At 43.2% G+C, this 15,002-nt stretch overlaps 1 protein-coding gene across 1 annotated transcript in view; it reads right to left on the bottom strand.

Moving 5' to 3' along the window:
• Positions 1–15,002, bottom strand: part of MAST2 (microtubule associated serine/threonine kinase 2) — a 187,598-nt gene that overhangs the window by 6,258 nt on the left and 166,338 nt on the right. Inside the window, 9 exon segments of the mRNA XM_054515725.1 lie at positions 477–664; positions 901–1,037; positions 1,770–1,892; positions 3,414–3,640; positions 5,384–5,599; positions 8,239–8,543; positions 9,880–10,034; positions 12,042–12,151; positions 14,339–14,461. Of these exon segments, the coding sequence (XP_054371700.1) occupies positions 477–664; positions 901–1,037; positions 1,770–1,892; positions 3,414–3,640; positions 5,384–5,599; positions 8,239–8,543; positions 9,880–10,034; positions 12,042–12,151; positions 14,339–14,461 (1,584 nt within the window).

The following is a 15,002-nucleotide window of genomic DNA, read 5'->3' as shown; positions in this document are numbered from 1 at the left end:
AACACTTTTCTGGAAAAAAAACCCCTTTGATCAGACAAACCACGTGTTTCATTGCTATTCCCTAGATGCAAATCTCTTTATTCCAGCAGCTGATTCAATTTTCAAATATGGCTTTGCCACACTGTTTTGATTTCTTTTCTCTGAACACAGAAAATGTGTCAAACTGCTACGAAAAGATTGCAACTTATAACACACATTTTCATCAAAGTGGAAGGATCCTGTAGTACAGCAAGTGCATTCTTAAAAGGATGTATGGATTTTCATTTTTAAATGAATCAATGAACAAGAACACATCCATCTTTAAGGTAATCGACATCACTGCTGTCATTTGCTTCACAGAGAGACCTGCTACCTGCTGCTGTGTATTTTATTTCCAAAATTAATCAATCAGCAAAAGTCTCCTCCAGTATTTTCTTTTCTTGTTTGACTGGATTTTTTGGCTTAGTTTTGTTTTGTTTCATGTCTCTTTTTTTTACCTGAGTGTACAGACTCTGGAGTGGATCTGTAGCTCTGGGTTGGTGACCGAGGAGACAGGTTGTGAGTTGGAGAGCCAGGCACACTTTCTCCAGATGACAGGGACCGGTTCAGGGACGATAAACTCCGGCTGGTGTGAAGCAGTGATGCTTGTTTAGTGATCTTCCTCAACAGAGAACTCTTCTTCTTACTGGGGAAGAGCATTCAAAAGGTGTGTACAAGCACAAATGATTTGTTTACCTTTACTAGCATATTTCAGTCAATTTTGTGTCACAGTAAAAGAGAAAAAAAAAGAAGAAAGGAAGAACTAAAGGACCTACCTGCTGATATATATTATCTGCAAATGGATTTGACAAGATCTCTCAAAGGATCTTTTACATTATCTTGGTTACCCTTTAATTTTAACAGAGAAACATAAAAACAAACCTTTCCTGACCATCCTTTGTTTTACTCTTCTTGTTCCTACGAGCCATCTTGGATTTGTAGCTGGCTTTTCGAGCTGGACCAACTTTGATGGATGTGTTCTCAAATGGTGTGGTGGAGATGGACACTTTATTTCCACTCTGTCAGACACAAGACAAAGAGACACTGCTTAAAACATGGTTATTTGAAGGAGATCTGCAGGCAAAGCAGGTAGGCTGCTAGTTTATTGCTGCCTGCCATTTTGTAATCCTTTGTCAAACTCCATTTTTCCCCTCAACATTTCCACCTATCATTTATTAAGGAATTGCCGAGAGAGAGCCCTCGTTAGTCAGGCTTTCACAAATGATTAGCTCAGACCCCAGCTGGTAGGTAAGGCTTCCCAGAGCAGGCAGAACACAGCATCTGACCTCTCCCATTGAGATCCCAAATGACTCAATTTAATACTTGTAATACTTGGAAACTTGAACAAAGTGATATTCTGTCACCAATCCTATTCCCAATGCTCTGACTGATGGCAGATGTGAGCATATCAGGCATCTATCATGATGAATCTGCAACACAGAGCATGTCTTGTCTCACTCATGTTAAAAAAAATAATAGTACTGAGTGCTCCTCTATTTGCAATCCCAAAGATGTCTGTCTCTTGGAACAGTCCAGAACTTTGGGGTGTTTTTTCTGCAAACAAATTCTGCTCAGAGAGGTATCAAACACAAGTCATTTAACTGGATAATTTCAACACCAACCAGTACAAAGCTGCTCTTAAATACCACCAGGTGCTGTGTGCACACTTGTATTTCAGACAATGCCAAAATTACATACATTTTAAACCAGCTGCTCGTGTTTTCCAAACTGTAACAGCACTGAGCCCCTACCTTCAGAATCAGCTCCACCACCTCGGTGTGCACCAGCCCATGCACCGGCTCGCCGTTGACGTGGGTGATCAGGTCTCCTTCCCGCAGACCTGCTTCGTTGGCCGGACCCCCTTCCTCCACGTGCTGCCAACAACAAGGGGTGACTGCTCTGAAAGGGGAATGTGCAGGGCCCCTGGCCCAGATGGGACTCAAAGCCCATCTGTGTCACTTCCTGCTACAGCTGGCCCCAGCTGCTTCTGAGAAGGGGGAAAGAAATCACCCCTGGCATGGCCAAGCACAAAACCCTGTGCTCCTCCACTCCTCCCCAGCATCTCACCAGTCTTACCCTGATCCAAGGCAGCCAGAATGGTTAAGCTGATCTAGAGACCAGCTCTTCCCAAAGCAAAAGGCTTAACACACTTCCAAAAATTTTACAGCACTCAGGAATGTTACCCAGATGCTCTCGATTTCCAGACAAACATTCAGCCTCTTTCAATTTTTTTGCCATCCCCAAATCCAGCATCCTTCCATGTACATGTTGGAACCAAAGGTGGCCAACAGACTTTTAAGGAAGACTCTGCCATGTGTTTAAGGTGCCTATATTGCATCTCATCCCAAACAGAGTTTCTTTTTCTATTTTCCATCCTTTATTAACCTATCCAACATCAGACTTTTCCCCTGTGAACACACTGCCTTTCCCCTGTCCCTGGTCAGGAATGTAAGCCTCCTTCACCATGAGGAGACAGATGTGCAGGGGAATGCACATATCTCCCTCTAGACAGGAAAGATTCCAAATTAGTATCTTGGTAAACTCAGCATTGTTCAAGAAATGCAAGGGAGGGGCAAGGCAAAAATTCGGTTTCAAATTATTTCTCTCAGAATGAGTGTTAAATAAGGACCAAAGGGTGTGAAGTCCATATTACCTAATGACACAGAAGTGCAAGGGAAAAAATGAATCACCTTTACCCTGACTGCATTCTCCCTACCTACACAATCCTAACAACACTGCTTCAGGGAATGGATCATTCCTAGAAGTCATCTACACTGACACAAAAGGAACACAGAGATCAAGTACCAGCAAGTACTAGCAGCAATGGGAAGGAAGTGATACAGACATGGAAACCAGACCTTTTAGCACAGCTCACAACTAAGCCAAGAGCTAAATCCCATGGCAATCAGCATAGCAGCAGTGATGCTTTAAGGCTTGTAATCAATTCCAAGCGACTGCTAGGAAAACCCCAGCAGACTGAACTGATCAGAAGCAGGTTATAATCACTAACACAAGCCTGAATAAATTAGCTATAATGGGCCTTCACGCAACAACCCCAATAAAGAGAAAGAGGGTATGTACAAAGAAGCATGCTTTAAAGGATGTGCTGCAGGTGAAAGAGGTGGATTCATGTAACCAGGGAGAAAAGAAGGAAAGAAAGGTTGCTGTGGTTCTGTGATGGGCTTGAAAACTATTGGAAAACCCAAAGTCCTGTTATTTATTTAGTTATTTAGTTATTTATCTAGGGTTCTTCCCACCAAAAAGACAACTTTGAGTGTGATTAAGGAGAGAGAAAACAAGGTGGCAAAACACAACCTCTAAAGCTAAACCCCACAGCCCTGGCTAGATGCATTTGTGGCCCCGAGGGTCCTGTGTGCAGAAAAGCAGAGACCTACCCAGACCATGTGATGCACAGTGTAGATATCACTGTCACCCATATAGACGCGAATGGCGCGCAGAGTGAAACCGTATTTCTTTCCAGCCCGATGGATGATGATTGGTGGTTTCAGGTTTGCGATAGCAGGAGAAAAGTCGCGGCTGGGTGAGGAGTCCCTCGAAGATGGGTTGGAGGAGAGAGAATGAGGTGACATTGGACTGGCCAATGGAGAACACGTGTGGTGATCTACAGTGATGACATAAAGGTGGGCAAAAATTAGGAAAACAGGCCTCCAAAAGAGAGAAAATTCTTGTTAGAGAACAGCTATGAAACTGTATCTGCTAATGGTCTTAAAGCTGGTGGCCTTCACCAGAGCTGGGTCTGCCTGCAGCTTCAACTAATTCAAGCTTTGTAATACAAACAGCGGAGTTTCCAAAAAGGCACATTTGGAGGTGTACATTTAGTGCACTGCTCATACAGAATTATGGTTGGGTCACAGTGTTCTCTACTTCTCTTTCCAGGACTTACAATGAGCATTTGCTCTAGGCACAATCCTGCAACCCCATTTCCAGGTTATAATGTATTATCCTCCTCCAGAAAATCAGATGTCTCTAGATCTTGGTGCAAGTTACACACTGGTGCTGAGATAAATCCAAATCAGTTAGTATTGACACAAAAGGAATGAGCAGGTGATCACACAACAACTACGTCTAGTCAGTTTTGGTCATGTTTTAAATTCACAGGGGCAAAAATATCTAAAATACTAGCTACTGCAGGGACTTTGCTATTGAAAAGCAACTTCACAAGTTATTTTTGAGTTAGTTTCCCAAATGAAAAGCCATGGGCTGGGCTTTCAGATAAACTACCTGACTGCTTGCTGGTGGAACATCCACTTTTTAAAGTACAAAGCAAATACAGAACTCTCATTTTACAGTAAAGCTGGTCAACATCAGTAAAATAAACCCAAAGATCAGGAATACTAAATGCAGCTGTAGAAGGTAATCTCTAATCCATTAAGAAATACCTACTGAATCACCCAGCACATATTTACCTGGCAGATGAGAGCAGCTCTGGAGAAACCTTTGTTGGGTGATTAAATACACATTTTAGAGGTTTTCATGAGGGAGTTCGTAGTTCAAAAAGTAACAGATGCCCAAAGCACAAGAAATGTGATGTGCATCACCACAAGGCTGCCAAGAGCAGGTGCATTCCTGCCTCCAGCTCACTGCTGGGAGGAACAGGTGGGCATTGCTCATGGCCCAGCTGCATTCCCTGCTCCCATCTAGGCAAGAACAGGCACAGCCCTGGAAATACAGCATGGTCTTTCCTCTGGAAAGGGACAAAATCCCTGTGGGGAGAAACTCCTTCTGCTGAACGAGTCTGTCACAGCTCAGAATGGCTGAGCTGCTCTCTAGGAGTTATCACCTGGCATTGGGAATTGTAAAGGTCTGGTTTTCCTTGTAGACATAGCTGGGCCAAGAAGGTGAGTAGTTCAGCATTGACTTAAGTTACTTACACTGTTCAGTTCTTGAGCAACGAATCTCAACCAAGTCATCTGGAGTTTCTGAAACTTCCCTGTGCATAAATGCACCAGCCACATTTCATTCTCAAACAGCATTGTAGTTAGCATGTGACCCCAAAAAACAGCACCTTGAGGGTTACAATCACTTTTTGTCTCTATACCTCCTTGCTGCACCATTGTCTAGAGACCAGTTAGGAGTCAATTTAAACAAAACCAGGAGAAGAACAGGGCCCAGCTGCCATTTGCAGAAGCTGCAGTCAGACCACACGCACAGCACTGCTGTCTGTGGCACAGCAGTGCTCATCAACCTGCAAGCAGGAAATATTAAACCGACTGTAAAAGTTAGCTCTCTCCCCTCCTGCCAGCCAAGGCTTTATTCCAGGAGAGTGAAGGGGGAGGATCTGTCGGCAGACCTTTTGTTTAGTGCTTGCAGATTCTGACAATGCCTCACTCAAGGCATTTCTTACCTGAGGGAATCAGGAGAGACAAGGCAGTAGCGGATGCTGATTTAATCACTTTATTGACAGGTCTCGAGGTGCGTTTCTCCCCTGATTCCCCAGAGAGCAACCTGTGTCGTGCCCGCCGCACTGCCAAATCGCTGATGGCTTTTGGAGTGGTAAAGTCTGGGCCTTCATTGCTATTACTGCGAGCTCGTGGATCAGAGAAATCTGCAGTGCTCCCAGCTACAGTTTAAATTAAAACAGATTAGAACCACAGGGAATTCCTAACAGTCTATTCCCCGACAGGCAAAATACATTAAATCAAAGTCATGTTTACATGAAGTCCAAGAGTAAATTTTCCTAAGAAGAAACCCCAGGGCTTGAATTTTTATTTACAGAAATGGTGTTATTCCGAACACAGAAAATTAGCAGCTTCTATTCTGTGGAAAAGCTGGCTAATGAAATCACATTGCTCAGCGGCAGTTCCATGAATCCTAAAGCCGTGGTGCACTTCTGCGCACCATTTCACTGGGATCGTTCACAGATGAAAACGGGTTTATAGAAAGTGCTGCATTTTTACAACCAGCAAGAACTGTCAATCTTTAAGTTAAAACTGCCTGTAATAGGAGAGCCAGGTTCTACTGGAGTTGCACATAAAAAAACCACTTTAGGAGAATACTAAGGTACTCAAGTCAGGGAAAGTAAAAATGTGGATTGCAAAGACAACCTTAATTTGCCCCCCTCTGTGCACCGTTGCAATTTAGCCTTGAATTACTTAACCTGCTACAATTATATATAAAATGCAAAATAATCTTGAAGATCGGACTGGGCATGTAACAACAGCAGATGCTGGGGGTTGGGGGTCCTGTACTCAAGGCCGGTGCCTCAGTCCCCCATGTGATACCTTAAAGGGGCACTGTGAAAATACAGTAATTAGAATTTACAAGGTGCTTAGAAATGAAAGTGGTGAACATCACAGCAACTCCACAAGGGAAATTAATCATTCTGTCTTCAAAAGCAAATTTTAAGCAGCATGCAATAAATAAAGCCTAAGGGCCACATTTTGAACAATGAGGACAGAACAAAACATTGATCATCGTTATTTAAGTGGGCAGCACTGCTCTGCATACTAAGTGAAGCAGGAAGTATCATGAAAATAAAAATTTGAAGCACTATTCCCATAGACCTCAGGACCAGATGCTTGTTCAACATTTAAGAGGCACAGAGTTTCAAATCAGGCTCCCAGACAATGAGGAACCCAGATTTGGAGGCTGCATGGGAAAAGGTGCCACATAAATTAGAGGAGCAGTCTGAGATAGTGACAGGAATTAAATTCCTTTCAAGCCTCTGACTTGGGGACACTGAAGCACTGGTATCCCTGGATTCCATGCACTAGATCAAAGACTGCTCTAATGTATTGAGCTCAGGGGAGCAGGCTGCCCAGGAGAACCTAATTTTTGCCAATCTCACATTGCAGATACTCAAATTAGCAATGGAAGTGTTCTTTGCCATTTTTAACAGCATGTTTCTAGGTTCTTAGCATGAAATTGAGAGCCCAAGGTTTCACTTATGGCACCTATGCCAAGCAAGTATGAGGCAGCTTCCTTCCTTTACCCTTGCACCTCTTCTTTCCATGGTGGCAGCACCAGGTCTCTTCAGGGAGCATGGGCAATGAAGGGGAATGGAACAATTTTTGAAAGAATTTCACAGACTGGATTGCAGAAGAGGAGTAATAAGATGTAGGAATGTTTGGCTTTACTCTGGAGGCAAATTTCTTCTAGGGCATTTCCACCTTCTGCTATCAGTCCCCCATCACATCTGCCCAGTGCTCTCCACCTTGTCCATTCTTGCTGCCATTCTGACTACTTCCTCAGTACCCTTTCCTCTCCATTCTCAATGCATCACAATTGCTTTGCCTGCTTGCTCCCAGTTTGTCCCAGCAACTTGTTCTTTATTTTCTTACCCAGTTAGACCTTGCTATTCAACCCCACAATCTAGTCCTTCCCCTAATTATGCCTTCTTTCTCAAATTTTCTTTTGCCAACCTTCATTTCAACTTCCCCTCTTTCTTCCATTGTCCCAAACTTCCTTTTTTCCCCCTCCTTACTACTTCACAGCAGTTCCCAGCTCTGGCCTCCTCTGTTCTCAGAACAGGCAGCTTCACCCCCTTGGCTTCCCAATGCCCTGAAAGGGGCAGGAGCTGGGAACACTCCAGCACTCAGAGCTCAGTCCTGCACTGCAGCAGCCCAGGCCACCACCACAGGAAGGTTCAGCTCAGCCCAGAGCTGAAGAAAAGCCCCAGGACAGTAAAAGTTGCTGAGAAATCAAACACTGACTTCTAAGGGCCACTCTAATAAATTTAGGCTGCACCTTTCTGAGACTACAACTGGATGAATTTCCGCATATTTGGCTGTTAAAAAAGTAGCATGTCCCTGACACAAGCCCCACTTCCCCAGCATATTTCAAGTCTCTCCAAACTCTTGGGATAAGCAAAACCACAGGAAGCATGGATTTGTTGGTATGGCTGACACCCACGTTCTCCAGCTCCAACTCAGCAGTGATCTGTTCTGATTAATGCTTAAATTAATGCTGTCGCAGGTAGGGACCCAGTGGTTCTAAGTAGGCATAGATCATATGAATCTCAAGCATGAGAAGACCTAAAACAATTTGAAGAGACAGCACTGAAATCTACGATGCAATTTTGAGGAGATGAAACCACTGGCGTTATTTCAAAGGCAAGCACATCCACAAAACTACATTAAAATATCTACATAGCATGAGGCACTCACATCCCCTGACACCCAGAGCCAGCTTTACAGAGTTCATCTCTGCAAGGTAACACGGCCTCCTTGGGGAGCAGGACACCCCACACCAAGCACGTACCTGTCAGCGCCGAGGCGCTGCCGGCGGCCGTGGAGGGGGTGGTGGCTCCAGCATCCCCTTCCAGCTGCAGCTCGTGCTCCACAGGCTGCTCTGGAATGGGCAGGGGCAGCCCCTCCCGTGTCTGCACCGTGGACAGGAGCATCCCCTCGGACTGGGGCCGCTTGAGGGCAGCGCCCTCGTCCTCGGCGGAGATGGCGAAGCGTGGCATGTCCAGGAGCCCCGAGCAGCGGCGCCGCACCGTCAGCGGCGGGCTGGAGTCGCTCTCCGTGTGCGAGGACTCGGACATGGACAGGCGCTTGCGCAGGCTGCGGGCAGAACCAGACAGGGCCCCGGGTGAGCCAGGCCACAACCAGCTTGGAAGGGTGAAAACAGGACATAGATCCAACCCATGTGTCCAATTTAAGGTGAGGTTTGGTGGCCAAGCTACAACACTGGGAGTTAAAACAACAAAGGCTTGGGGCATCACCTGAGTTTAGATTTCCAACTTCTAGGAAAGGAAGGAATAAACCCAAAGAAAAATACAATACAATGAATGTGGATGCCATGGGACAGAGAGAGAGAAACGGCAAGTGTTTCTCACAGCAGCTTGCGAGAAGTTTTAGGGAGCTGGAAAGATGTGATAACTTGTTGATTATAAACAATTTGCAGGTGGTGTTTTTCTAATTTATTTTTCTGTTCCTCTCAAGGACAGAGCGTGAGAAAGATGTTTCTCTTAGTCAGCCAATAGAATAGAATCTATCGTACCACTCTATAAAAACCGCGCGGTTCTTTTGAATAAAGCCTTCTTTGCCTTTTCTATGATCCTGCCTCTCACCTGTTCCTGTCCTGACCTCGGCGCAAGAGTGACATCTGAACGTGGTATTAAATATGATTTTTTTTAAAAAATCACACTTGCAAAATGCAAATCATCCTCCATGTTCCTTTTGGAATTTGTTGCATTTTTCTTTCAAAGTTGCTCTAAATTAGAAGACAGGAAGGCCTAATGCAAAATGAAGTGCACCTCAGTTGTGAGTGCAATCTGTAAAACATTTTTAAGGGAGTCATACAGACTAGGTCAGAGCCACATTTTATGTTCTTTGTAATGCCAAACATTAGTGTAAAGGTTTTACAGGGGTTGCACAAAATGAGAGACATCCCTTTTATAAAGTAAGTTTTCAGTAATGCCAAAAACATGGCAGGTATCCAAATTGTGGGTATTCATATATTTTACTGACATTTTTTATTAGAGCACAAGATTTTTCAGGCATATTCTGAACTTTTGAAACTTTGAACTTTCCTAATGATTTCTCTGCTTTGTAACAAAAGGTCAAAGTCTGGCGACACCAGAATTTGCATTAATTTAAGAGAAAAAACTAATGTGGGTACGTGTCTGACGTAACACACAAAATCTGCCCTTAAGCTTGGAATACCTTTAAATTTATTAAAAGTATTTGCTACCGACTTAGAAGATGTTAGTACTTAACTAGATACGTTTAAGGACTGTAGAGTTTCTACACATTCCCTTTTAGCTATCTGACCCTGGCTTCTCTTGCAGAAATACAACACAAGAAGCTCTCCTCACTAAACACTGGTCATAGAAAGTTTTGGCTGGTCTTTTTTAGCTGCTGGGGAGAACAGAAGACTCAGTTGCACAGCACTCACATTTCAGGAGAGCCAATGACCCAGCTGCGGTCCCGGCTCTTCAGGCCCCCCAGGCTGTCCAGCCGATCGTCCTTCTCCTCGCTCAGGCTCCGCTTGGTTGGTGGTGGAGTCTTCCTCTCCTCATGGATGGAAAGTCGTTCCATGCTGCTGTACACCTGTGTGCAGCAAAAGATCCTTCTGAGCAGGGAAAACCAACCCAGGGGCCTTTTCTGAGCAAGGGGAAAAATCTCCTCTTGAAATTCCCCCTTGAAAGCCTGAACTTGGTGATGCTCTTTGAGCAAGTAACACAGTGCAGGTGTGCTCAAGGTGTGCCGGGGGGGAAAGGAAAAAGGCCCAGCCTCAGAAACCCTAAAATGCTTTTCTACAACAGCACCCAATGCCTCTCCTTTGCAAACACAACAGAAATACTGACAAACTTCATGAAATTACTTTGATTTTTGGTTTTAACAATTCTCAAATTAGAGAGGAACTATTGCTAAAGACAGCTGCACAACTCTTGAAGGCTGGCATCTGGATCTTGAAATCTTACTACACAAATTCACTTCAGTGATAGGCATCATACTCATGACCCCATTTCATTATCAGTCTATCAGCATTGCCCCAAGCTTATTTCAGAACAAAAAAGTCCTGCCCTCCTCAAGGAATCTACTATAATGCTGACAGCTTAATGAAAGTGCCTTTCTTGGTTTTACAGCCGTCTTTAAATAATTAAATGATTAAGCAAAAAAATCCATCCTTTTAAAACTACACTTGACTGTGGACCTAATTTACATAAGAAGAGATTAATGAAAATAATGTTATTAAAAATTCAGAGCATCAACAAGATAACTATTAATAAATCATATGGCTGAATTGTCAGACAAGAATTTCAAAATATAATGAGCCTTTTATGCCTCCCACATTACAAATGCTGTATAATTTTCCAGGTCTTAAAATAAATTCATTAAAAGTGAACTTTCTCTCTTTGTGGCAAAAACATTGAGCCCTAAAGAAAAGCTTCAGTCTAACAAATGAGTAATACTCATGGTGAGAAAAGACAGAGAAAAGAAACTCTTACGTACTCATGAGAACTTTTTCAAAACACCAACTAATCCTCAAGTCCAATTTTAAACATACTTTTAGTGATGCAAATCAGGAGCAACTCCATTAAATTAAGAGTAACTGTTATTTAAACCACTGTAGCCTGGCTGAGGACAAAGAACCAACTGGTCCTTAAAAACTGACTTCAGCAGTGGAAAACTGGAGGAACTGTTGTGAAAAACCAAAATACCTTTCAGAGCTCCTAAGTAAAATTCCTTCTCTCATCTCACTAAGAGGGAAATACAATTCATTAAGTGGCTGCCTCAAAATAGCATTTCTTCTCCCTTCTGCCCCTCCCAAACATATTATATTTTAACAGGAAGACCAATGTAGTCCTGTCCTTCTAGTTATGTATTTGAAAACACCAGAGGTTTTATGTTTTGTAGAACTCAGGTCATTCTCATTGCTTTCCTCTGGACTCCATTTTTTCAAGAACATTGCCCAGTACAGACCAGAATACCCCAGCTATGGCCTTCCTACTGGTAAGCCCAGTATGGAAAATTATTGCTTCCATAATTTGGCACATCTAAGTCGTGAAGGACTCTGTGCTGAGACCCTTCTCTTTGAAATTGTCACCTTGCCTTTTCTTCCTCAGGCTGTATTTGAGACAATGAGTGATGTAAACTTCACTGATGTTCTTACCCCTTTGATTTTAGACCCTAATTCCAAATGTCAGAATTGATTTTCTTCCCAAATTCATCTTGTCACCCATGGAAGGTCCTTTCAGAATGACACTTCTCAAAGCAAGTAAGTTTTGGATACTCCCTATGCCAGCATCCAGGTCATTGGTAAAAACATCAGGCTGTATCAGATTCAGAAGAGAACTACACAATGCCCTGCATATTGGTGAAAGATTAAGAAATATAAAATGTTATTCTCCAATTATTCTGGTACTCACCTTTTAACAGGCCACAAACTACCACTGAATAAACAACTCATGCAGTGTTTTCTTTCCTCAGTGAATACTACACACCATGAGATCCCATAGAGCATCCAGATGATTAAAATCTGCCCCATAGGAAGCAAAGAAACCATGGCTCCTCTCTAGATTGTTTTCTTTCAACAAGTTAGCATGTCCCTACCTTGCTGAACCTGGGTGAGCACGAGGAAAACTGCCGAATTTCCACATGATCATCATCATTAGTGTCCTCCTCTTCTTCTGAATCCAGGTGCTGGTACCGTTCTGAACGGGCTGGGAACAAGACATGGCACTTGCATCAGTGTGGGGAGTGTTGGTAACTCACATCTCTGCTTCTGGTCTGCTTAAAGAACTTGGAATGTTTATACACCATGCAGGGTATTTCCCTTAATACTGAAACATACCCAGCCAGTTTTTGCTCATCCCGTGCAATTGCCAGTGAAGAATATCTCCTTGGCACTGAATTTATCTTATCCTGTCAGCTGTATTCCATTCTGGAAGCAGCTGATACTCAAAAGGTGCCTAATCCTGCAGACCCTTCACGGTAGGGATATTTCTTCCCTACAGCAAACAATCACATGGAAGGAAACATGGAAACAATTCACTGTCCAACTTCCCAATAAACAGCTTTTTGATTATACAAAGTCTGTCCTGCATACATACAAGCCTACTTAAAAAAATAAAAATATTTACCCAAAAGAAAATCTCTTCTTTTCCCTCTTGCAACTAGGAAAAGGATTAGATTTTGTGAAAGAAAATGGGCAAGCAGCCAATATGCAAAGCTATTTTTAATGTAAAAACTTCTTCCAAAGAGATTTTGTGCTTTGAGATTTGCAGCACTGGATTTCTAAGCCAGCCACACTGGATTTTGTGGGGTGGGCACTAATAAGTTTGGCTACAGAAAGCTGATAACTACACTGAGCCAAATTTGCTGCATCACATCAGCCAGAAAGCTACTTTTATACATTCTAACATTTTCTGCATTAGGGTTTATAACAGCAACACCAACTCCTATCAGTGTCTATGTCAGATATTTCCTGATGTGAGAATTCCAGCCTTTATAAAGGAGTCACACCAAGGTCACCCTGACACCAAGTGTGCCAGGGCACCTGGGGAGTTTCCCATGGTTCTGGCTTGACAGACCCAGTGGTTTTGCTCTCATCCACCAGGATCTGCTGGTGGCTGCTGCCCCTCTGCCAGTCACTGACCCAACTCAGTGACCAAAGTTTCCCCATCCTGTAAGCACAGTTAGTGGTGAGGACAGCCCACCACATCAGCTTCTCCATGTATGTTGCACCAGTACAACCTCAATACATGTAGAAACCCCACCTCTGCCCCCTCTGCACAGCTTGACTCCAGCTGCTCTCTGCAGCAATCACACAGAGATTTCTCAATCCATCTCTCTCTGCCAATCCTACCTCTCCAAACAAGGTCTGGCCTAAAAGCCCCTTTCCCAAAGTGGAAGAGCACTAAATGGAATCACTGCTTGTGATTCCATTTAGTGGCTCTCTCAGTGTGAGAGCCAAGGGGCTGGAGGCACCTGCTCTCTCTCCCTCCTTTCACTCTCAGCAAAGCACAAGAGCAGAGAAAAAATGTGCTTCACACAGGTTCAACCAGGCCAAGATGGGAGAGAGTCTATTGATGTAGAGCAGAAATTTCCATTTCTCAGAGAACTGAAACAGCCAGTATCCTATTCTGCAGCTGGAGAGGGGCAAAGACCTCACCCTGACCAAGCCCCTTCCACCTGCTCAGCTCCCCAAGTCAAATGAGAAAAGTTAGGGAGCAGAGGCTCTGGGAAGAGAGATCTCTCCATCCCTCCTGTGACGCTCCTCCCTTCTCTCCCAAGAGCACTGACTCTGTCTGGTGCTTATCTTGAAATACCAGGAATCTTACACAGCACTGATACCATGGCAGTTCCCAGACATTTATACACACTAGACAGACACTTCATATCTCATTAGAGCTAGTAATATTAAAATAAAGCGATACACTTGCAGCAAAAATAATTCAAATTACTTCAAATCTCTTAAGAATTTTCTCCACATACTTGTCTTCAAGGTCTAGGGTTTGTTTTGGGGTTGTTTTAAAACATTTATTGGCTGAAAAGAGTCACTAGGGAAAGATCATGTTGCTCAAAAACTCAAGGAATTTGGATTTACCAAATGCTTTGGAAGAAGTTTAATGAACCCAGCATGACAATGGCAGCACCTCTCACTGCAGGCCCATGGCTGGCAGGACCACAGGCACCAGTGAAAGGCCAACTGACTCCAGCAGCAACATTTTTTCATTTAAAATTAATTTGCCTTCAAAGAAACCTTACTTGGCATTCAAAAGAAACTTTTTAAAGCAATTCCCATCAAGCGTTTTATTCAATTTCTAAAATGACTTATCTCTAACAATTTCAAAAATGAAATATGCACAAGAAATATGATGCTGTTTAGGCCAAGTCTCGAGTCTTACTGTCAAAATAGCTTGTGTCATCCTCAGATTCCAGCTGTGGGATGAATTCAGCTTTCTGCCGGAGTAATCCATTCCAGTCCAGATCTTTAAAGAACCGATGCTGCTTCACTTCAAAGGCACTACCTGAAAAAAAGCACCTTTTACTGCAGAGTATTTCTTTCAGCATTTGCATAACATGAAAAACAAACCCTAAAAATACCAAGAGCCTAAGAGAATGTACTCGAGTATTTTTAATTCACACATTTTCCAGGAATTTTGAGAAACAACTTATCCTTTTACCAAAGTGGTCATGCAGGATAAAACCTGAACAAGATTTCCTCCTTCCCACCTCCTCTTCCTGCTCAGCAACAACACAGAGACTGGAAGACAGCATCTGCTGTTGCATTCCACAGCAAGTTCAAGATTAAGAACACCTTAATTTAAAATTTTCATACTCTGAACACCATCTTGTTCATAACTGAATGAAGAGAGCAAACTCTGAGAGGCACTTAGAATGTGAGTGACCACTCACAACTCCACTGTTGTGAATAAACTCATTCATGTGCCTAGAACAAGACAGGGCTCACCTATCTTCCTGAATTAGTATCTATTGTTATTAAGCTCAGAAGCTTGGGTACCCAGAAGGAAAAAGTAAAGACTATCTGTCTACCCATTTATGCATTTT

Source organism: Molothrus ater, chromosome 9, assembly GCF_012460135.2.
Source record: "Molothrus ater isolate BHLD 08-10-18 breed brown headed cowbird chromosome 9, BPBGC_Mater_1.1, whole genome shotgun sequence".
NCBI classification, from domain to species: Eukaryota; Metazoa; Chordata; class Aves; order Passeriformes; family Icteridae; genus Molothrus; species Molothrus ater.
The sequence above is the reverse complement of the archived record's forward strand: the minus strand, read 5'-3'. Positions and strand labels throughout refer to the sequence as shown.